The sequence below is a fragment of the Micropterus dolomieu genome, linkage group LG06, assembly GCF_021292245.1.
Source record: "Micropterus dolomieu isolate WLL.071019.BEF.003 ecotype Adirondacks linkage group LG06, ASM2129224v1, whole genome shotgun sequence".
Taxonomy (NCBI): domain Eukaryota; kingdom Metazoa; phylum Chordata; class Actinopteri; order Centrarchiformes; family Centrarchidae; genus Micropterus; species Micropterus dolomieu.
The window spans coordinates 16,352,107-16,376,421 of NC_060155.1; the positions used below are offsets into that span (position 1 = coordinate 16,352,107).

Genomic DNA, 24,315 nt, shown 5'->3' on the forward strand with positions numbered 1-24,315 from the left:
GTATGTTCTGTTCCTCTGGGAGAACAAATATGGTCAGCAGGCTTTCATGCCACTAACAATCTGAGTAAACAGTTTTGTTAAATGATCAGAACACAAAAAAATGTGTCCGATAAAATGTTGCAACTGGCACTGTGAAGTTTTCCTTTGATTTTAATTTCTTTATTTTACACTCTCCCTTACTGGCTGGTTCAGCTGTTGACTTAACATGCTGAAATGGCAGATTATGTGCTGATAACGTCCAACAAATGCCAATGGTGACAACAACAAAAACTACAAATAATTTGCACAGACGCTACAGACAAACAATTGTCCAACAGCACGTGATGGTGAACTTTCAACTGGACGCATCAGGGCCGCTCGAGTAAGACAGATTGAGTCGACTGATTGTGCACATGAGGAGAATTAGACACAGTATTACAGGAATTGTTCCACATTTAAAAAAATATATCCTTTCTTGCCAAGCGTTAGATCAATACTACTCTTGTGTTTCCTAGTCAGTTTCAACATGGACTGCTTTTTTATTTTATCTTGGTCTATTTTCATCTCCGCTTCTGCATTCTAGCAGATATATTGGACCCAGATGCCTGGGTCATGAATGGTACTTGGCTGGTGGATATTTGTTTTTAAATCTTTTTCTGACATTGTTTTTCTCTTCCCACAGCATGCCCGCCGGGTACCTTCAAGTCAACCCAGGGTCCAGGTCTGTGTCTACAGTGCCCTCCTAACAGCCGCTCCACAGCTGAGGCCGCCACCATCTGTGTGTGCCGCAACGGCTACTACCGTGGTGATGCTGATCAGCCGGATGAACCCTGCACCAGTGAGTATATTGCACATGACATTACATACACGCTCTAACACTGTCAAACCCTTAAATTCTTGCAGGACATGCACTTATAACAGGCCTGTATAAGTATGCATTATTTATTTTACTGTAAATGTGTATGTGATATCAATATTGAATACGCTGGCCATGCATATACAGTAAGCCACTACATTGTCATAACAACGATGTAGAGATTGAACTTTTTTCTTTATCTCACTTCTTCAGTGTCTCTTTCTTCATCATCATCACACCCAGCACATGTCGCAGCATTTACATGAGCATGTATCTAGAGCTCTAGTTGTCTTCTCAGTCTGGTCATGATAATTACATTGCAGGGTTTCCGTCATTTACGTCTCCATCGCTGTGCCAATGAGCTTCCTCTCTGTTTCCCCTCAGTTATCTTCCTCTCACTGTCTCCCTTTCTTGCCATTGTTCTTTCGTTCTGTCTGCTATCATCCCCTGAAGTCCTAATTACTCAGGCAGATGCTGTGAAGCTTCGACACTGTCCTACCGTTATCCGCTGGAGATCCAATAAGGCCTCTCGCAGCATCATAGTTATCTTAATATGATGTAAAAGCAATATGCTAAGCCTTCCTGCTGTCCCTGCTGACACACAGTTACACAGAAGGAGAGCACTGTTAGACCCCAAAAAGTTTGTTTACCTCTCTTCCTTCACTGCCACTGGGGAGTGTCTTAATGGCATGTTCTTCTCACAGCAGCAGATGTGGAAGCATTATTGGTGAGGTTATGTATTCATTTAGTCCTGATTTATTCACATAGACCTGGCTAATTGGCCTCAGCAATGGGCACAGGACCACAGTGCTTTCCTAATCGGTTAGTAGCCTCACAGCTAAAACGTGTATTGAATACACCTCTTTTGCAGTGTTTCCTTTTTTATAAGTCTGAGTAAGTGCCTTAAAGCTGAAGAGGAACCCCAGTGCAGCATGGCTGTTTGAACACTTCCCAAGTGCAGCCATCCACACCTTCAGGGGTTGGATGTTCTCAATGGATGACACCCCACTTTCACCTTGACTTTCCTCCACCCTCCCATGGTATACCAAGCTCTCTGGTGAATTAGTCAACGCTCCATCAAGTATAGCATCTGCCTCTACCTTGAGGCCTTGAGTTTTCCCCAAGCAATCACCACAACAGCTCCCTACTGGAGCTTCTTCAACAGATCCCTCCGGTTTGTTCAGTTTGCAAATGCAGCCTATGATAATTTTTTTTTCTTCAATCACGACAATTCCTCTCTAGTCTTCTCTTTCAGGTTTGTTCTTTTTTCCTCTGCTTCACACTCTGTTTTTCCCTCATGCTCAGTACATTGTCAGTCCTTTCAATATCTTACCATTTCGGCCAGAATATATTTGGTTTTTAATGATAACACATCATAGGTACTCGGTTACATATCTGTTCAAAAGTTAAAAAAATAAACAAATGCCTACTACTGCAATAACAATTACACAGTGCACTACCAAGTAAAATATTCATTACAAGAGACTGCATCCCAATGTTTTGAAAAATGCTACAGAGAATGTTGTTTTCAACCACCGCTTTTAACATCAACCTCCTAAACCAACTTAAATTCCTCCTCAATTTGTGTTAACAGCATTCGTTTGGAACAGCAAAGACTTCTCTGAAGGTTGAACCATACAGTATTAGCTGAGCTTGATGCTCAGTGTGCCCTAGATCTCAGCAGGTGGGGGCCAGTGAGATCATCCTCGTAAGAATCTCTTTAATACTGTGGGTCCTGATAAGAGCACTGCTAGAGTAGCTTAAATCAGGCTAGTCTGTAGCAGCAGAAGCTGTAGCTGGCGTCAGAGGCGCGGGTCCCTGTATGCTCCAGATCAGTCTGATTAGATTGCTGATGGATTGTCCAGTGCCTAGCTCTGTCAGCGGGGGGCTTCACGCTACACCCCCCTCCCTTTCCCTCAAGGATATGCCAAGCATAGGATGCACTTCAAACCTTCTGTCTTGTGCTGACTCCAGCCATGTCTAAGGGGAGGAACAGTGTTCTGTCTCGCAGCATGAAGCCCACTCTCAGTTTGGCTATCCAGCATGATGTGCTGGGACACTGGTTTGCATTGCACTGCATACCCTCCTGGTCCCTTTTTCAGGCTCCAGGCCGCAGTCTGATGTACCTATACCTCCCCATAGGTGTGCACGTTTGAAGTAGAATTTATGTGTACATGTGAGAATGATTTGGTGGCAGGCTGGCCAGTGAGTTTCTCCCAATGTGTGAGTCAGGAGAATGACAAGCTGAATTTAGAAGACTTTATGGATTAAGAGAGCTGTCTGGGGAAGTTCTACGCATAGCCCCCAGTAATACAGCATATGACACAGTCCCAGTGACGCATAATAAAAAAAATGCTGTACATGCATGTTTACATCTTGGAAACCACAAATGCCAGCCACCAACCAATTCATGAGGAAAATCTTTGGAATGTAATTGAATCAACTTAAATATAGGGAAAGAGAAGAAAAATGGGATGGTTCTGATGGGTTTCTACATTACTGATCCATACCACATTGGCCCTGAATCTTACAGCTCTCACTCAATACTCATATCTGTGGCCTGTCCCCTGGAAATCTCCTTGAGCCCTGTCAAACACTGTGTACACACACAAACAAACCTGACTGAAACGATTAAGGGGTTATCTGCTTTTCCATTCTCATCATCATTTTTCTTATTTGCTCCTATTCACCGTCTCTCCTCTCTCATTGTTCTGTTTTCAAACACAAAGAGGAGTGAGCTATTAAAGTGCGTAAATATTCAGTCCTTTTCTCCAAGTTGTTTTTTTGTATTTTTTTTTTCTCCACATCAACTCTGTTGTCAGTTCTGGAATCAGTTGTGGTGTTTCCCACAGCAGTCAGCTGGCCAGTTTCCTCTCTCAGTATTGCAGTAGTAAATGGATATAAGTCAAGGTGATTGTGTGGCCTACTCTAATCCCTGTACGGGCTAGGAAGACATAACGCTATAGATTAATGTACGCACGCATGCATGCATGTTCAAATATCTAAACATCTAAAGCTTTATGAGTCTAGAAGAGAATAATGACAAGAATGTGAATGTGTAGATTAACCTCTAGTCTAGCCTGTTAAAGAAAAGATTCTGGGTATTCATTGTGTCTCCGCAGATGCATCTACATCTCCCAAACTGCACTGCCTGCTCAAATACACACTAACACACACAGTCTATCTCTGACTTCCTAGTCTCTCAGCCAGACACTATTAGTCCTTATAACATGTTTTATTTCATGTCTCACCAACCCACACAACACGTCTTTCTTTCTCCTAGCTCCTGGCTGTGATAAGTAACTCCACACAGGGACCTTCTGTTGGTCCCTCGAGGCCTGTTTCACATCATAAAAACAAACAGTTTGAAAGAAGAGAAGCACCAGCCTCAGACCATTCAAAGGGTGAAGGAGTAAGCAATGTGCAGTGTAAGTGTTTATTTTGGGCATAGGGCGCAGTCTTTATATTAGCAGCTGACGGAGGAAACTGGGCTGTGGTCTTTTACATGTTAAAAATCCCAAACTCTCTCTAGATAGTCATGTAAACAGGATTATTATGGGACATTGTTAGTCTATGCTATCATGTAAAAAGCTTACATAGACTATTCCTTCCTCCACAGTTTTGGCAGTAATGGCATTACTGTTGAATGTAAACACAAGCAAATGTAATTGTGTACAGCCTTATTAATCATGTAAGCAAAACAAACCGAAAGCAGCCAGCAAAACATTTTATTTTTAGTCTAAATTGTTTGTCCTTAGTAACTGCACAGAATAGTTATGATGTGGTTTATTGTCCTAAATGTGCATTATGACAATAAATTGTCTGGACTTTACCATTTCCACAAATTCAACTTAAAAAGGCACATCATCAGGCTCCTACATATGTGTGCCTTACTGTTTGTGCTTTCTGGACAACCATATTGATATCCTACTAGGAGTCGCTGGTCTGCATTCCCCTGTCCATTTGGTTAGCCAGTATCGTCATGTGCCCCTATGATTGCCACAGCTGTTTAAAGGGAATGAAATGAATAATGTGACGGCTGAGGAGATATGGTTCATCACTGCATGAGTCCTATTTACATTCTCCTTCACCAGACTCTTTTGTGCATAATGCAATTGCCCATGCTGAACAAAAATAACACATGTGCATTGATTTGTCCTCATTGTCCTTGTGCAAATGACCTGACACTTTGCACTGGTTGTTATAATTGCACCATTAAATAGAGCTCCTATCTGTGTTGTAATACAGTACGCGTAACAAAGAGCACAGGAGGTGCTTGGAGATGATATTTTGTTCATGTAACTTGAGAAATAGCTACATGTGTTTGTGCACAACCAAATCTGACTGGCATAGCTAAATGAACGCCAGCTGAGAGCCCGTAAGTAACGATCTCAACAAATTAAATCCTATGGCAAATTAAAATAGCCAAAGGCTGCAGTGATAGTAATAGCAAATCACTGGTTAAGTAGCAGTCTGATTTTGTGTGCCATCCCTGCATATGTGGAGCTTGGTTTTAATTGGGAGTGTGGCTCCTCGTTCACAACTCAACCAGGCAATTTTTTTTTCTTCCACCGTATGAATACGATGACACAGACAGTGTAGACATGAATACATGGACACAGATACTTCAGGCACGCGTTTGTGTCACATGCATTTTTCACATCAGCAGATGTGCTTTTCCCAGCAATACAAGTTTGGAGGCGAGTGCAAGCATCTGATAGATGATACAGAGGATACAAGCGGTGTGAGCACAATATGAAGAGCCTATTGTGCAGTCCCCAGGGGGAAAAGCTAAAGGGCTGCAGTTTCCATCAGATAGCCTATTCCTACCAACACACGCCCTTTCCCTCAACATACAACACATCTGGTAGCATCCAAGGACCAAATTTTGGGCCATTTGACCATGTATCTGGAGCACTAGCTGTCTTCTAAGCCAGACATAATAATCACACTATGGAAGTCACACCCTTCTTGTCACTGACCTCTGTGTTGTTGAGGCGCTGAGCCCAGGTCACAACAGTAACAGTGCCGTTCCCTCACCCTTGTTTGTTATGCCACTTTGTCCCAGGTCCCCAGGGCTATCCCACATGGCTTTGCAGCAACAAGGATTAATTGTGTCTGTTTGACTGAATTAACTGTCTGTCCTATGCCCAGAACTCAAGTGCTGTATCACAGTTTGCTTAAAAATATATATGTTTTCCTCTTGTAGTGGTCATATTATCCTCATGGGTAAAAAGAACGAAGAGGAAAGGAAGTACAGTATGTTAGGGAGCTGAGTATTTCCTCAAAGGGAAATGAGGGAATTTTTTGTTTTACAGTAGTCATGGATCTAATAGTAGGTCAGTTAAACTTTTCTTTAATGATAAAGGTCAGGCTTTATGGAGAATGAATGGGCACCAGATCGTCTCTGCAGGGTAGCCTCACTTAACTGAAGCAGCACAGACTAACAGCTTCGGCGAGCTTCTGCTTTATCGGCAGTGTCTGGTATCTGAGACGTACGAGTTGCCTCTGAGCAGCCGGAGGGACACAGAGTCTCAGCTAAGCAAAATTCTACACTGCCATTTGACTGCGGAAGCCACTTTAATGCACCCTAATATTAAGCCACCACTCAAGCAAAACAATAGTTTTATTATTTCTTGATTTCTTTCTGAATATCGTCTTTGAGGTTCTGCTCCAGCTGCAGGCTATGAGGGAGTGAATGGGAGCGTGAATCTCCAGAGCCACTTGGATAAGAATACTCCATGCAACACTGCATTTTGCTAAATAACCAATGTTTGATAGACACAAACATTTCACTGCATGATCTCTCTGGGTGTGAATGGAATAAATTAGCATTCCAATTGTGCTGAAGATGGTGAAAAAGAAGAAAAAGACAAGTTGCTGTTGGACAACAACACTTGTTGTAAATTGACTAAATTGACCTAACAGCAGGCAGATTTATGAAAGTTTCTTTTTTCAGGATGAAAGATTGCCTTTGGATAAAACCTTTTCTCATATAAAATGGGTCTAGCTGTAAAGGCAAATGACCCTTTAGCTACAATGGCACAGGGCTTACATCTTTCCTCTGTGTGTCTGCAGGTGTCCCGTCAAGCCCAAGGAATGTGATCTCCATTGTGAACGAAACCTCTGTGATCCTGGAGTGGCACTCACCCAGGGAGACAGGCGGCCGTGATGACGTCGTCTACAACATAGTGTGCAAGAAGTGCCGGGCTGACCGGCGCTCCTGCTCCCACTGTGATGACAATGTGGACTTTGTCCCTCGACAGCTCGGTCTGACTGAGACCAGGGTGTTCATCAGCAACCTATGGGCTCACACCCTCTACAGCTTTGAAATACAAGCTGTCAATGGAGTCAGCAATAAGAGCCCGTACCCTGCTCAGCATGTCTCCATAGACATCACCACCAACCAGGCTGGTAAGTGGCTGCTATGGCTAAGGTGTGATAATGATGATACAGTGGTGGCATTGATGATGACAATCCTTATCCATCTGCAATTTCATTGTCAAAGTGTAACTTTCCATACTAGTGTTATTGTATTGTATTTTATACTATACGTTCTGTAAGCAATCTGGCTTCCCCCCTGCCTAAGAAGTTTATTTTTTTCAGTTTACTTTTGCAAAATGGCAAATTCTACTATTATTGCATAAATGTGAATCGTTTCACCTCAAGAGAGCATCATCTTGCTCAATGTGCATTTCAGAGTCTCACTTCATGGCATAGCTGACTTCAGGGCTACTAAGATTTCACGTCGCGCCACCATGAATAATGACTTTAAGGCTTGAAGCGAAGGCCAGCTGGTTTAGTGAAAGTTCTACATATATGCTGTCTTTGTAAGCTTTCCTTCCCTGAACCAAAGTAATAGCTTTCCCTTTTGAAAGCACGACGGAGGAGTTCAAAACCAGGTCCAAGACACAGCTCACTACATTTTGTGGCAGGACACACGCAAATCACTGCACCAAACCTCTTTCCTTTGTAGTTTATTTCCCAATCAAATCAAATGATATAAATAGCCTGTTGGCATTTCTCTTTGGACATTCTAGGAATGACTGCTTTTTAGCAATGGTGAAGGTAATCATCCCTCCCAAAAACAAGACATGAGTCATTTATGAAATTTCTTTTTGGAGGTTCCCATCTGGAGGCTGGTTGATTCAGACTGACACATCTCTTTGTTGTTTTTCTTTGGTCTTTGTTTAATGAGACTTTGTTTTGATAGCAATGCCGTACAGCAAGTCAGTACTCTTCACAGGAGGCTACACCCTAGTCGAAATCTGTAAATATTCAGATTTATACACTTCTAGACACTATACTGCTCTCTGAATTAAAAACAACAAAGATGATTAATCTTACTTAATTCTGCCCATGTCATATATTTGTGTCACACAGAACATTAGGCGTGAGCCACAAAGCCATCATTTTTATCGTTGCACTGTTCTTAGATTAGCTGGCAACAAACACGGACATGTTAAACTGAGTTTCACCTTTAGCATGGAGACAAACCCAAGATAGATACATGGACACCTGATGTTTTCAGGCCACACTGAAATATTCTCTCTCTCTCTCCCTTCTTTCTCCTTGTCTGTCTTTCTGTATGTTTGTGTGCAAATTCTCTGACTTCGCCAGTGATGGATCTGAGCCCAGCCAATGAAAATGACCTTCATCTTGTTATCTTTCTCTTTCTCTCTGTATGCTTGTGTGTGCTCATCCTCTAAGTTCGCCTGTGATGGGACCTGAGCCCATCCAATGGAAATGACAGGTCGAGGATATTGTCCTTTTTGCTACAGCATTTTTCATGCTCTTGTAGATCTTTGACTTTGTACACAGGAGTACCCATCAAGGGACAAGTATTGACCAAGTGAAACATTTAAATGAGGCTCTCTTCACTTTTTTGTGTTTCTGTGGATGAGGCGGACCGTGACAATCACAGTGTGAGCTTATGGGACCTAATAACAGACATGAAGTGGAGTTACAGTGTGGTGAAAGACAAGAGATTGTTGGTTGAGTTCAAGGATCCCATAAGGAAAGAGTTGCACGTTTGTCAGCTTGGGTCCCTGTTGGCCATGCACTATGATTTTCGGCGTTATGGTCATGTACAATTGAGCGCATGCGCCTGCAAATATGTAGTCTGATCCAAAGATGAAATGTCAAATGAATTCAGAATAACTCATGTACATTTCCACTTTAATTGTAGAATGAACTTATTTCACTTTTCTCTCAAAGTCCAATGAAATAGAAATTGCTTCATCCAGATCCCTTTGATATGGGAGTACATTTTGAAATTAAATTTTGTGGTGGAGGGCATACAGTATTTGATTACGACGACTCTCAGAGGAATGTAATGACCAACTGAACTCGTCTTTGTCTGAGAATGAGTCAGGGGAGGAGTGGGAGGGAAGACAGGGCAGGATGGAGAAACGGAGCACTTTTTTTGACCAGACTGCTAGACTGTGACAGTGAAGGAGAGGAAAATGAGGGAGTAAATAGGTCTGATTATCAGGGTGGCCTAATGGTGCTGACTGTCCCCATTTGACAGGCTAATAGCACACTTGACAGATAGATATAGAAGAAGCAATGCCCAGGCCTATTGTTGAAGTCTGCTGCAGTAATGAGGTGTCTGCCAGTAATCTGCCAGGCCTATGTCCAGCCCTATGCGGCCCATTGTAGCCAGGTAATTGCACTGTTCCTAGTTTCGACAGGGGGTTTCATTGGCAGGTTACTGAAGAGGCAGAAGGATCCAGAGGGGATTAATGTTGATACTGCACTTCAAAAACTAAAAGTGGAGACACTCTTTAAAATCTAGGGATATGTTTTTTTGGGTTCATGAATACTGTAGCATTAAGAAATACAACATGTTGCCATTTGCTGGAACCTTGAAATCCTTTTGTCCGCTCAGTTGGTATTTTTGTGTGTCCTCGCATGATGCAAGGTTGGGAGAGGTGGCGCAACAAAATGCAAGTTCCATGTAAATGAAGTAGCAATAAGAGATGTGTTTGGATTATATAAAAATCTGAACCTGGAGGACCAACACAATTCCAGTCATCAACACCAATCATAACCAGTTTATTGTAATTGTTGCAAATGGGAAGGAATGTAAAAATGCAAATTTTTCTTCCATCTCACTATTTAATCAGCAAAATGACAACACCAAACCTTGTTGAAACTGCAAGCATCAGAATGACAACTTTAGCACTTTACTGTGAAACAAAAGCAAGGGGCACCGCTGTTTAGACTAAACAGATGAACAATGTACAGCCCTTAAGTCTGTACAGCCCTTAGCCTTTGTCCTGTCTATGACAGAGCCAAGACCACCAGTAGACTACACAGATGTGACACATCCATGTTTATGCGCATAATGGGTTGCAGAGGTGCATATATCCAGGAAGTGAGAGTTTAAATTTCCCAGTTGAATACCATCCATCCATCCATCGTCGACCGCTTATCCTGCGTACATGGTCGCGGGGGGCTGGAACCAATCCCAGTTTACATCGAGCGAAAGGCGGGGTACACCCCGGACAGATCGCCAGTTCATCGCAGGGCCCCAATTGAATACTATCATTGCAATTCTGTTTTGACATGGAATCCTTAAAACACGACCCTGGAAAGCTACCAATTTAAACTGTGTTGTATTAAAAAAAAAACATGCCATGTTAGTGGTCACACAAGCTTACACATTTATACATCATAAAAAGTATTCCCTCCTTAGTTTTAAAAGTGCAATTCAGTTAAAGGTAAAGGGTGCATTGCTCTAAGTCTCCTCGAAATTCCTCTTGGCTCTGCCTTTCAAGGTGAGCCATTTTTGTCATGTGCCGTTGTGCTCAGCCCAGCTGTTAAAAGGATGATTGAGGAGATGAGTAATATGATTGCTTACTTAGCAGATAATAATTAATCAACATACCCTCTTATTTCTTTTCCATTTCATCCATCCTTTTTGCAAACAACATGCATGGATGTGCCTCTGCTTAAAAGGAAGTAAATTGCAAATGCATTTATATAAGCACTTATTTTCTGCGCAGCTTGGAGCAGCGATTGCAGATGTCTCCGGAACCATGTCAGGAAAATAAGGGCCTGAAATGTCAATCACATTCAGTAGATCTCTGTTTAACAAACCACTTCACCATATCTACCGATTCTACCATATCTAGATTTACAGTTAATTATATTTGTTTATATTTTTACTTCAATTGACTGCATTATATACAGCATTGCACTTCACTTCAATAGTCCCACAATACAATCAGGTGATGCTGTTTCAGGTCAAGTAAAAGCAAGAAACTGCAGTTTTCCTTGTATCAAAGCCTAACTTTAAAGTGGTCATGTTATGCTTATTTTCAGGAACATAATTTTATTTAGGGGTTGTACAAGAACAGGTTTACATGGTACCTTTTTTCACCCTGTGTGTTAAACGCACTGTTTTAGCTATGGAGTGATGCATCTCCCTTCTACAAGATCTTTGTCGGAGTTGTACATGCACAGAACCAAGTTAAAGACCACTAGCCAATCAGAAGCAGAGTAGAGCGGTTCCTGAAAAGCCAGTAAATGCCTTCGGTTCAGCTGTACATGTTGGACCAGCTTAGCAACCTAGACTGGTGCATGAGTTTCAGAGTAGTAAGTTATTAATCTGTAACAAATGTATCTTTCATACATAAAGTTTTAACTGTGCACTCTCTCTACATCACAGTCACAACTTATGTAATTTGATTGCCTGGAGGGTGACACAACATGGTACCGGAAGAAAAGAGCTGATAACTCTGGAACAAAGGAGATGGTAACTCCCTTTGGGATGGACTTTGAGCTTTTTCACTTTGCAAACCTATTACATGCCCACAAAAGACATATAACACAATAAAGGGAAAAAAATAAAAAGCATAATATGACCTCTTTAAGTTTTTGTAGATTCAATGTCTCACAGTTCTGTCTGTTAAAAGAATGACAAGAGGCTTTCCTACCAAAATAAGTTTTTCTTGCTTCTACTGAGCTCAAAAACACATCATCAGGTATGGGATTTAGGGGATAAATAGAGCCTTCACTGCTGACATGGGTAATGGTATATTATTACTCTTCTAGTACTATACTGTAAGAATACGGCCTTGTGTTTGAAGATAGGTAACAGGTAACAGTATTATAAGAATGTCTTATGAATAACCCATGAGAGAACAGATGGGTGAAGTGGTCCTTTAAGTCAGTTTACCAAAAGTTTTTGCTTGTCTCAATGGGGTGCTTTTCCAACTTGACATGGTGTGTGGACGGTTGTGGGATTAAGGAAAATCACCTAGAAACAGTAAGGCAGCAGTAGTTATAAGGGTTATAAGGGTGTAAAGTGGCCATAAGTAGGAAGTGGGAAGAAAAGGAGTGGAGTGTGGATGAGGAGGAGAGGAGGGAACAGTGGAGGTGACGAGGGAGTAGAAGGGATTTAGTGTGAATCACCGAAGAGGCCATTTAACTGCCCTCGATCCCAGCGTGTGTCTGGGAGGAAGGACTGATCAATAGTGTGATTTAGGAGTTCATTCACAGCCTGTGCTCTCCAGGAGACATGCACATGACATGCACACCCACATACAGATACAGACACACATTGGTTATATACTGCCCCAATTAAGGCTATCATTCACGTCCGGTCTGAATTTATTCATATTTCTCTATGTTAGCCACTGAAAAATAGCCACTTAATGTCTCTTTGTGAAATAGTGGGGTTTAATTTTAGGGGTGGGAGACACTGCTTCTAGTGAATTTATTAAAATGCTCAATGACCACAAAAATCTAAATATATATATTGTGGGTGATTATAGTACTTGTGGTGAAAACTACAGAAATGGCAGCCATGTTTTCTTACGTAATCTGTTCTGGATGAGGAGGGTATTTTTCATCTTTTACACATTTTACAACCCCTATCTACTCTGAGTGGTTATGTAGGGGTGGTTTGGTGAACAATGCATGAAATAAAGCATTTAAATCTCATAACTGGTTCTATCTTTTTCAACTAATGCCTAATGCTCAACAGTTCTCTGATCTTACTAGCACAGCCGTCTTGACCTAGATTGTGTGCCAACAATCCCTCAGACCACAGAATGCCAAGTATATCTACAAACAATCCTCCTCCACTTAGCCGCTCTGTTTGGAGAGCTATTCCCACAGAAATGCAAACATCACTATCCTCGGCCTTCTATGGGCAAGTCCAACCGGGTGGGTTGCATTCAAGATACTAAGATGCAATGTGCTAGACTGAAATCCAAACAGCCAGATGAATTAAAGAGATCTGCACTCTGTGGGGTTCTAAAATCAGATGAGATGTTAGGCAAACATGTCCGTGGAGGGTATTCAAGACACTAGTCATTATATATTTTTTTCAGTTTACATCCAACAGCCAAAGTCTTTCCATTTGTTTTTTAGGGGGTTGCCTTTTTTCCTTGTTTCTTCCCTCTGCTGCCTCAGAGTATGTATCAGAGCTACGGTGTCCAAGAGTTTCATCATCTTAGATGGTTCTTCGGGCTCTCTCCGGGTGCCATATTTATTTCATTTGATGCCTGTTCTCATAAATGTTGGATCCTGTCCCTGGACCTAGAAAGTGAGGTATTAGCTACAGGCAAAAATAAAAGTGTGGGCTAGAATGCTACTGAGTCCCCCTGAGTCAATTCTGATGTCTTTATATATTGTATGTGATGGCAGGAAGCGTCTGTGTGTTTGTGTCTTTACGAAGTATGCTCATTCATAGTTAGTTCAGGTTCATTTTTTCCCACACAGAGTTATGTTCAGAATCCTCCACGTATAATGTGATTTTGAAAATAATTCCAACCATGGTCCTTGACAGAAATCCATGGTGCTGAACTGATCCCTCTTTATGATGTTTGAGAGAGGCCCATTACCATGTAGTCATGGCTGGCTTGGCCCTCTGAGCCCCTGCTAATAGGGAGGGTAGTAGTTAAACCTATATGCCTTTGAAAGAGGCACAGCACATGACTATAGGCTGTTCTCCTCATCTGAGACACTGAGCCCCTCTTAGGAGGCTGCATGGTTCAGTGGTGTGCCAGCATCTTAAAGCACAAACCCAAGGTGCACTGAGAGCAACTCGACTTTTACATGTGGTTGTGAATATGGCCATATGTATGTGTGCACTTGTTTTTTCTGTCCACAGAGTTGAATGGGCCTTTGGTACCAGATAGCTGACCAATTACAGTACAACTTTCTGTCCAATCATTTCACAGAGAGTAAGTGAGGCAGAGCAGGAACTTACAGTTGGGAATTCAGATGTGAAAGCTTTCCTGCATGAGGAACACCGCTGGCTGTGTGCACTCAGACTATCCCAGGAATCTCACAATAGGAGAGAGAGTTGGAGAGTTGTATGCTCACTTTTTGGCTGGAATTAATAAAGCACATATTTAAGATAAACTTTATTAATCCCCAAGGGGAAACTCAATGTTTTCAATCTGTTATTATCATTGAGGGGGTTGGGGGTTCAGGCTTGCTCAAGGCCTCCTTCGGCAGTGCACCTCTACCACTGCTACCAGTCCACACCCCGCAACTCTGGTCCGAGCTGGATTCGAACCGGCGACCCTCCGGTTCCCACCCAAATCCTTACTGGACTGAGCTTTGACGGTGGTATGAAAGACAGAATATTTACTTACACTTTAAAAGGGAGGTTCACAGACACATCAAGTTCAGTTGGTTGGCTTGGAGACTACCAGTTTTTTCAAACAAGGTATTTTTATTAACAAAGCAACAAAAGGACATACAGATCCAATAAAAAGAACCCCACCCACCCCTCAACCTTCAAGAACAAACAAGAAAAGCCAGACAACAACAAAAAAATGTAGGCCTAGACATACATGAAATATCAGTTTGGGCTTTTAACATCCTGGGGAGTTACTCCATTGTGTATGACCAAAACATATGGTACAAAGTAAAAAAATGGACTGTTTACATAGATCACATATAGGATCACTGAGAAACTTAGCTAATCCAACTTTGGACCAGTGGGGGTGTCTGAGACAAATAGAGGATAAATTGCCTGCATAGTTTGAGTAGCTTTATGCCAAATGTCTGTGTGATGGCACTATTTGACTTTAAATCAAATGATGCATCTACTGTAAAGAGGATGTTACTGGTGCAGCATGTCGAGGGTCATAAAGTTTGAAATGACATCTAAACTCATACCAGATATTAAGAGTGTACTTTATAATCAGATTTGACATGAAGCTAGACACAGATTGTGATAGTGGCAACTTAGTCCATAATAGCCTCCTGATAAGGAAGTAGACTGAGTTAATGCCCTTTCCATAAGTACCCAGCTGGTGGTAATGTCATTTCTTATCTAGTATAACATTGATTTAATGTTAGCTGACCAATAATATACAAATTTGACTGTTATTTTTTATTTATTTTTTTAAATTATAAAGAGTATTGGAACTCTGAAAAAGATGTTTGGGTACATATTCATATTGATTCTTGATTTAGTTCATCCTTCCACCAAAAGAGAGAGATAATGAATCCCAACGAGCAAAGTCCTCACACGTGTCAAAAGAGGTTGGTAGTTAGATAAGAGTCATCCCTGCCTTGCTGTAATTCAAAAAAGGATAATATGTTATTATTAGTGTGCACAGCACCCATTGGGCATGAATCCACAATATAAATTTAGGACCAAAGCCAAACTGTAAAAAAGTTCCATTTCACCCAGTCAAATGCTTTTTCAGCATCTAGCTAAAGAATCACCTCTGGAGTACTGTGTGAAGAAGGATCAATAAATAAATAGTGTAAGAATTTTCTCCCTTTGAAAAGCCAGATCTTTTGGCATCTGTATGTAGAAGTGAGATTGGTCAGCAGGAAATACATTCAAGAGGATCATTGTCTTTGTTATATTATTTATATTTTTTATGATTGCTTGAGACATAGTGGAAGTGGAAGGTTAGGGAGTGGGGGAAAAGAAACAAGTTGTAGTGGGAACTGAATGTTTAAAAAAATAAATAAAAATCTGAATTCAGATTCTGCATGCTCCCACTTGCAGAGTCTCCAATGTTGTCCTTTCCAAGTCAGCGGCCGTTTTCGGATCTATAGAGCTTTAGATGTTTTTTGGGGTCTCTGTCAGTTTAAAAAAAAACATCTAAAGCTCCTGGGCTAGGTTGACTCAAAGAATACAATGATTGATAAAATCTATGAAAAACATTAATTTCCGCTGCATTGTCTGTATGTATGTCTGTAAGACCTAAATACAGCTATGATGAGCCATTTTCTGGCACATCTGATGGACTAGGAGTTTCCCAGCATTCTGTCCATCTTCATAAAAATTAGACTACTATTTAGAAATCATACACTCAGCTTGTTGGGTTGCTAAGAGGTTGTATTGAGTTTGTAACAATAGGTGCGGTTCAAGCATTGCTGGTGAAGGCTTCTGAATATGTATCAAGTCCATTTCAGATGGTAATTCACAAAAGCTTATTTCAAGAGAAGGACAGGATTTAGCTTCCAAGGACGCTAACTGGGCTGTGCAGTGGAGATGCGTAATGTTAAAGTCAGTGAGCTATGATTGGGTGGAAATATGGTTTCATAGTATCATTAAGATCAGAGGAGATTTGCGTCCACAAACAAACTGTCTATTTGTGAATAGAGTTGTGCACTGGAGAAAATAATGAATAACTCAGAGTGGTAGGGTTTCAAAACCACCGCACATTAGCTAATCCATTTGTAAAATGTTAGATTGAATGAGCTGATTTGGAAGTAGGACTGGAAGAGCTACAGTCTAAAACTGGAGAGAGAACACGTTTGAACCACCTTGGATGCTTTGTTTCAGGGTCTGAAGTAATCACTAGCCTGAACTAAAACGGCATTCAAGGAGGCAAATTACATTATAGTGAATTAGAGAGAGAGTAATTGATACTGGGTGTTAGAGCATATTACCATAACTGTAAGTAATCATGAACGGCCCCACCAGATTGATATTTGAAAGAAACCAAGGTGTCCCATCTCCTGTTGTCGTGACGATGCTAAATCCAGATTCACAAATTCTTTGTCCGTCTTGTCGTGAGTGATACAAAGTTGACAAGGTAATAGTATGCCATATTGGACACCTTGCTGATCCAGACACTACCAATTTTGACCAAAAAGCCTGCATCACAAACTTGGAGAGTGGAGTTTTAAAGATGTTTGAATTTATCAGGCAGGGAGTGTGTAACAAAGACACAGTATTGAGTTGCATTATGGGAAATTAAGAATTTTGAGTTTTTGGAGCTTCACTCAGTCGAGGTACAGAAAGTAAAGATGTCTCTGCATCGGTTTTGACAATTCTTTATAATGGGTCTCCCAACTTTATGGAAGTGCAATACTAAAACTCTGGAGTACTCATTTATGATGTAGAACACCACATTTCATTTGGTGACCCCTCAACATACCATATAAATTATAGTGACTGCACACTGAAGTCACAATCCTGAGGCCCTATCCACACTACTCTTTTTGTTTAAAAATGTGAGGTGAGTTTTAAAAAGAATACGATCTCCATCAACACCAGCTTTTTAGCTGTGTATCGAGGTGATATCATCTATATTAAAGTGACTGAAAACGCACATTTGTGCACATTTCAGTGGCCGTTCACGTACACTGGGCATACGCGCGCCGGTGTAAACATGTAGCAGATGGTCTATTCCGTAGTTACAGATGATTTGGCGAAAAAATAAAGTAATGCAGATAAAGAATCACACCAGATTTTATTTTTGCATGGAGCAATAACGTGCTGGAACTGGCGTTTAAAGCGACTGTGGTGGCGGAAAACAGACTGGGAGTAGTAACAGTAAGTAAACAGTGACATGCACAGTACAAGTGTAGGCTATAAGTGTTATTTGCAAAGTACGTAGTAAGTAGTAAGATATTTTAATAAAAATATCAAATCAAAAACTCAGTCAGTAGCATAGTTTTTCTGCTTTGCATGACTTATAAGATCCAATCAGAGAGCCAAACATGAGCGTCTCATGTTGTCATCGTTTCTAAAGTCCTCCATTTTTGCCCGTCCGCACTTCAAGCTTATCCGTTTTAGGTCTTCGTTTTCGCCATGTTAGTCTGGATAGGATGTGCAAACGTAGCAAAAGGTCTGTTTTAAAACAAAAACAGTAGTGTGGATGGGGCCTGAAAACAGGCTCTGTGCCAGACATATAAAATGATGCTCCAACTCATCTGTATTCCACAGTAGATTAATTGTACAAAGGTAAAGACGCTTTTCATTCTTTCATCATATTCTTTCAAACCCGCTCTCACATTTTCTTTTTCTCTCTCTCTAGTTCTCCCTCTCTGTTTTTCCTTTCTCTCTGCCTCTCACTTTCTCTCTGTCTTAGCCAGACACTGGGAGGCTTTGACTTTGATTAATGGTGAGCCAAGCTCTGCATTAAAAGCCAGGGGCAGCAAGTGGGGCCAGATAAAAGTGGAGCAGGAGCAGGAGCAAGGGATGGAGGGAGGAGAGAGGAGTGCAGGACACAGTCACCAATCACTGTCAGCATCATCGTCCCAGGGTGACAGAGGGGGACGCAGTTGGAGGGGACAGCGGTGCTTCATTGGGCTGAACCTCACCCTCATACAGGCACAACACATTGTCTCTGACAGGCTCTTCACACATTGGCTACCAGGACACACATACACACATGCATGTGCACGCACTCTTTATCTCTTTCTCCCCTGCTTTTCCTCTTGAAAACATGGACACTGCCTGTCCAGTGGGACACTCCAGTGAGAAAAGTGTTTTTCTTCAGGGAGTGTAGTGAGAATCTGTGTTGTAAATATAGTAAATTTATAATCAGATATTCAGAACTCACAGTTGCTAGCCAAATACTCACACTAAATAGCAATTTTTTACGTAATCATTAGTCATTATTCATTTAGCTGACGCTTTTATCCAAAGCGACTTACAATTGCTATATTTGTCAGAGGTCACACGCAGCTCTGTAATGTAGAGGTTGCTCTGGCACAGGAAGATGCTGTCTCAATACTTAATACCACCTGCAAAGCTCTGATTGGCTCGGTTGTATCTCCAAATGTGTTTAACAGTAGTAAGAACAACACCAGACCTATCTGAATCATAGGAAAGACCATCTGAGATGTTAGTGGTGATTCATAGGTCTCAACCCAGGCTAGATACACACGCACACATTTAGACATAGGCCACTTAGTACTTGAAAGCATTCATAAACAATTCTCCGGGGTAAAAACTGATGCTTTACTGTCTGTACGCCTGAATGCATGAATTGAGTTAGGACCAGGACTCGAGGCTGTGGAAAAACCTTTCCACCTCAGCCCCTTTTTCCACTGCAGGAATTTCTGTGTGTGTTTCTGAGTGCGCCTCCCTTGGGTCTGTCAGGAACAGTGTGTGCCTGTGGCCGGTAATTGATAATGCGGCCCTAGCCCTGGTCAGTGGAGCGTGAACCAGCCTGAGAGGCAGAGAGGCTGAAGTGCACTGAGGTGAAGCTTACCCCTCACACTCTCTGTCTAGGGTATGAGAGAGAAGGAGGGTCGGAGGGCAGGATGTGCGAGCCAAGAGAGGCAGACGGAACTGAATCCATTTGCAGGATAAACAGAGCTCATTCATTTGTTTACAGTTACATTTTAGGTATCTGACACTCAAATCAAGGTATAGTTATCCTCAAAACTTTAGAATAAGCCGTCTTCCTAAAGCGATTTTTTATTCATGCTAGATAGATAGATAGATGAAAGAGGGTGCTATTTTCTGCCTTTTGAAAAGAGAAGTTATTCAGAAAGATGGTGAGTGGAGACCAGGTGGAGTGATGACGAGGCCTCAGCAGCAAGCAGGCCGAGAGCCAAGAGGCTGATAGGCACGAAATGTAGAGCATGGGTTTGTGTGGGGCTGTATTTATGCCTGCAGACATGGGGGTGGAGATTCCTTTCGAGCACTGTATACAGACACCAAGGCGTTGAACTTAATGCAAGCAGCCGTAGAATCCGTTTTTAATCAAATGTACTTGTATGTTCACAAATTGGTTTTGATGAGTAAGTTTGGTTGGATTCATCTGTGAACTTTTAAGTTAGAGTTTATCTTTGCACCTTGGAGGAGTTTGTGATCATAGTGGAGATTTTGGGGCACATTCACATGCCATAAAGGAGATTGATTTGTACATAAAAGCAAAGCAATTTGTATTTTTATTTACTATTTTGTTACACTTTTATAAACACATTTCTGTCTCTATCATAGATTGCTGTATTTATACTAAGGATTCCACTTAAAGCCCCTGAAAGCTTGGTTTTAAATCCTATAACATTAAATAGCCATGACTCAAAACTCAGCTAATCTGCTTCATCATGGACTGTGTGCTTGTAGTTGGACCAGATTGTATTGACAGTGCTGGCAACATGAGCAAACAAACTCACAACTGTCATCACATTCTGATTCAAATGTTGCCCTAACCTGATTGGTGCATGAAAGGATGAGACATCACATTTGTTCACCCAAACCCTGTGCAACAACTAAAACAGGTTTGAATTTGGCAGAAAGTAGTGCGTTCATTTGGGTCCACATCATTTATAGTAAGAAGCTAATGGGAACATGTGTTTTCAAACCCATTTCCTCTTTTGTTGGCTACCCTCTCCAAGAAAAATCTTTTTGATATCTCCAGCAGCAACAAATAATAGAATAATATAAAATAGCATGACCGGTGACCTACAGCACCTTAAACTTGAAGTATATAATGATTTGGACTGTGCTCATTTTAGAAAGTCTCTTTTGTGCTTATGGCCAAGCCAACACTGTCTGTGACATTTGGGAACTTATCATCTTGCCCCAGATTACACATATTAACACAACAAATGGATGTAGAAGAAGTGAATATCAGCACCAGGAAAATTTACTTTTTCCCCACAGACGAGAAAGTCCGGGGTATTGAACTACCTTGACGCGACTGTCAGCAGTGACAAGATATCTGTGGATTTGTTAAATGTCAACGGTGAGGAAATCTGCCGCGGTATGATAGCAAAAAGACAGGAGCATGGTCTCAATGCGATGGCACATGACACCTGTTCTGATGGTAAAAATCAGGGTCACTTTTAGTTCAATTCAATTTATTTTGTTTCAGACATGTGGTCCCTAGAGAAAATATCATTTAAAACAAACAATACAGTGTTTCAACAGAGTTTGGTAATATTGTACAGTTATTTTTGACATAGACCTCTATAATCCCTAAAATCATTTAACAATTTAAAGATGTGAAACCACACACAGAAACAAACAATGACGCAATCTCTGAGCGACATGTTAAGAGTGATGAGGAACAGGGATGATGGAGAGATGATAGTGCAGAGAACAAAAATGATGGAATGAGCAGGAAATTGCCAAGTGTCTGGGTTAATTGACAACCCATGTGTGTTCATTCAGGTGTACTGAGGCTGAAGGATGGAATAGACTGTGCAGCTGCGCCAAAACGATCACAATACTAAACCAATTTGATTCCAAAGGGTTTAATTTAATGAATAATGTGTGGGTCATTTTGCATGTTTTGTATTGGCTAGAGAATGTCCTCTTTGTGAGTATAGTTTCTATGTAGAGTTAATAGAAAGTTTTGTTGGAGATCCACTGTAGTGCTTGTGAAGTTGCAGTTATATATTGATATTTATAAACACTTTTTTTCCTGCCTGCCCTGTTCCGCAATTTCATTTACATTAAAATTAGCAGTGGAGTATAGTAAGAGCGGTGTTACAACATAAGACTTTGCCTGTGTTGCTGCCCACTCTTACGCTACATATTACACAATCAATGTTGTGCCATTTTTTGTCAAATTACTTCTAGATAGGCAAATCAGGTAAACCTTCTGTTCATGTTATATTTTCCCATTTCAATTTAACATACACTCCGAAACTAAGGTAAACTGAATGGCTCCTATTACATACAATTCTGAGAAATGCAGTTCTATCGCACTGTGCATTGCATATATACAGTATATAGTTAGTTGCATATGGATATACTACTACATATACTTACTAGCTGAATTTACTTGTGCACAATCATAGTAATTCTATAACACAAAACCCCAATTAAGTTTATACAACAGCAACTTTTAAATAATTTACTCCAGAGTTATTATTTGAAAATGTGTGATTACAGCCAGACTGCCATTATTAAACATTACATCATGTTGTTTAGCTTAGCCATATGTAGACCTTTGTTGCAAATTTTAAATATGAACCAACTTCCACTTGTGAGAATTTAAAATGCTTTAGAATATCGTTAATTACTGCATCCAGTGCACCCTGTGGATGCCACACTTAGTGCTCAAATATTCTGCTCAAGTAGCCAAGATTACTCAGTCCAACAGCGGCCTGAATCCAACCCGATTGGTTGCCGGACTCACGCCAGACTTGTGGTGACTGACAATTCTGGCACATAGGTAACCTAAGTCCTGCTAACTGCAGCTGACTCTCCGCTGAGGTCCACACCCTCAAGTCTTTGCCAAATCCGGCAGCCTTATTTTGGCCAAAGCCGCCACATATTTGATCTTGAAGTGCCAGAATGTGGCTGAGTGCAGCTCTAATCGGCCTGACTCAGCTGGCTACCTGGTTACTGATGAGAGTGGTGGTTGTACTGTTTAAACTTGGATTCTGTGCATATTGCTGATAGCAGATGATGATTTATTCTAGGTACACACATTGGATGATATGTATGACAGTTGTGCACTATCATTCCTGAAATTATTACTATGGATAATTTTTATCTGGAAGAAAATACCTTCTTATATTGTAAAAACAGTTACAGTATTGTGAGACATATCTATAATGATCTATGTAATTCTAGGAATGTACTGATTCTGTGTTACTCTTCCTGTGCCCTACAGCTCCCTCCATAGTTCCCATCATGCACCAAATCAGCTCCACCATGAATAGCTTCACACTGTCATGGCCTCAACCAGAACAGCCCAATGGTATCATCCTGGACTATGAGCTGCGCTACTACGAGAAGGTAAGATAAGTTGTATTACAGTATACTGTACAGTAGAGAGTGGCAAATAAAGTGTATGTGTGAATTTTCACGCATGCTAGCTCTTTCAGATAATAGGTGTTGTCTCGTACTCTTCACATGCACAGCATGTAACTGCATGTAAAGCCCACAAAAATCTAAGCTCTCGCGGATGTCTGTGTCCCCTGGGTTGATAATATGTTCTTTCACTGTGTTCACTCCATCTCTCCCACTGTTCTTTGGTTTCTGCTGCTGATGAAGTGAATAGGTTGACCTCTGCTCTAGGCCCACTCTGCACAGTGTAGCAACCTGTCCTGCTGTGAAAATGCATTGCGTCTGGGGGGAGTCGCATCGACCCGTCTGCTCACACACAATACGTCTGCTTTATGAAGTCGCCAGCCCTACCCCACAGCGCCTGTGCTGCTCCTGTATTGACCTGTAGGCTTTTCCCAAGGCCTGGTACATAATGATACCCAGAGATCGGAGACGCTAGCTTTTTGTTTGGGCCCTTGTTTGTCCTCCTAAAGCTGATCGATAGGTATAGCAAGGTTGGCTATGCATGCTTTTCCCCAGTGTTTGTCATCTTAAGCTAAGACCTTTGTGAGTCTTGGTGCTCCTGCTTTCCAAATAAATGATAACAATCAGTAGGAGTTTTATAAATGTTTTTCTTTTTCTAGTGAGTTATTTATTTCACACAAACTCTTTTTGGATAGGGTTCGTGGATCAATAGTCACACCTTCACCTTATAATAGTGTTTGTTGCATTTAGCATTTTCTATCAGAGAGAACAACAATCATGTTTTTAAATGATGTTTGCAGTTGGAAAAGTCAGTTATCCATTAATAGCTGCGTTACTTGCCGTTTCCCCCTCTGGTATTGTACAGGTCATAAAACTGAATCCGACTGCCATGGCCCTGAGAAACCTTATCTGCCAGACAGCTTAGTGCTGTGTAAATAACACTTATACAACCTCCCATTAGCTCATGAATATCAACGAAACCTAATCCTATTGATGTTTATGTAGCGTATCCTCATACAAGTAGATGAGCACGGCATTATCACAAATTAGTGAATTAAGGAGGACAAGATTGCTAATTGCACTGGGATGATTTAGGTAACAGAGAGGTTGTGCTCTACCCTGTCTACCTCTGTCTTAATGTACCTTCAGATCCCCCTGTACATGTGTCTATCTAGAAAATGTACCACACCATAAGTGTGAGTAAGACACAGAAGGTGAGTGAGAGTGATTGCTTTCTGACACACTGGGCTGTGGAGATGAGATTTCCTCATTGGTGGTCTTCCTTTGACACTGTATTTCAGATCTGACGAGGCTTTTTATAGGCTTTTCTTTTAGACTTTTCTTCCGCCAGCCACTGCTGTCTAAACTGTCACTGTAGATGTGTTTCTGTGCCTGATTAAGCTCCAAGCGTCAGAAGGAATTCAGCAGGTGGTGGCAAATTTCGGAAAAAATAATCAAATACAAGTATATGCCATGTGTGTAATTTCCATACCAGTTCAAATTCATTTTACACATGCATGATGAAAAGTCCACATAA

The 24,315-nt window shown here is 41.2% G+C and overlaps 1 protein-coding gene and 1 long non-coding RNA gene across 3 annotated transcripts in view; one reads left to right on the forward strand and one right to left on the reverse strand.

Moving 5' to 3' along the window:
* The window catches only part of LOC123972705 (ephrin type-B receptor 1-B), a 161,180-nt gene that overhangs the window by 91,440 nt on the left and 45,425 nt on the right, over positions 1 to 24,315 (forward strand). For both annotated transcript variants that reach the window (XM_046052307.1, XM_046052308.1), the window contains exons 4-6: positions 662 to 817; positions 6,914 to 7,249; positions 22,639 to 22,763. In XM_046052307.1, the coding sequence (XP_045908263.1) occupies positions 662 to 817; positions 6,914 to 7,249; positions 22,639 to 22,763 (617 nt within the window). The remainder of the gene's footprint in view (positions 1 to 661; positions 818 to 6,913; positions 7,250 to 22,638; positions 22,764 to 24,315) is intronic.
* Positions 1 to 24,315, reverse strand: part of LOC123972732 — a 53,598-nt gene that overhangs the window by 26,908 nt on the left and 2,375 nt on the right. The gene's annotated exons all lie outside the window — the stretch shown is intronic.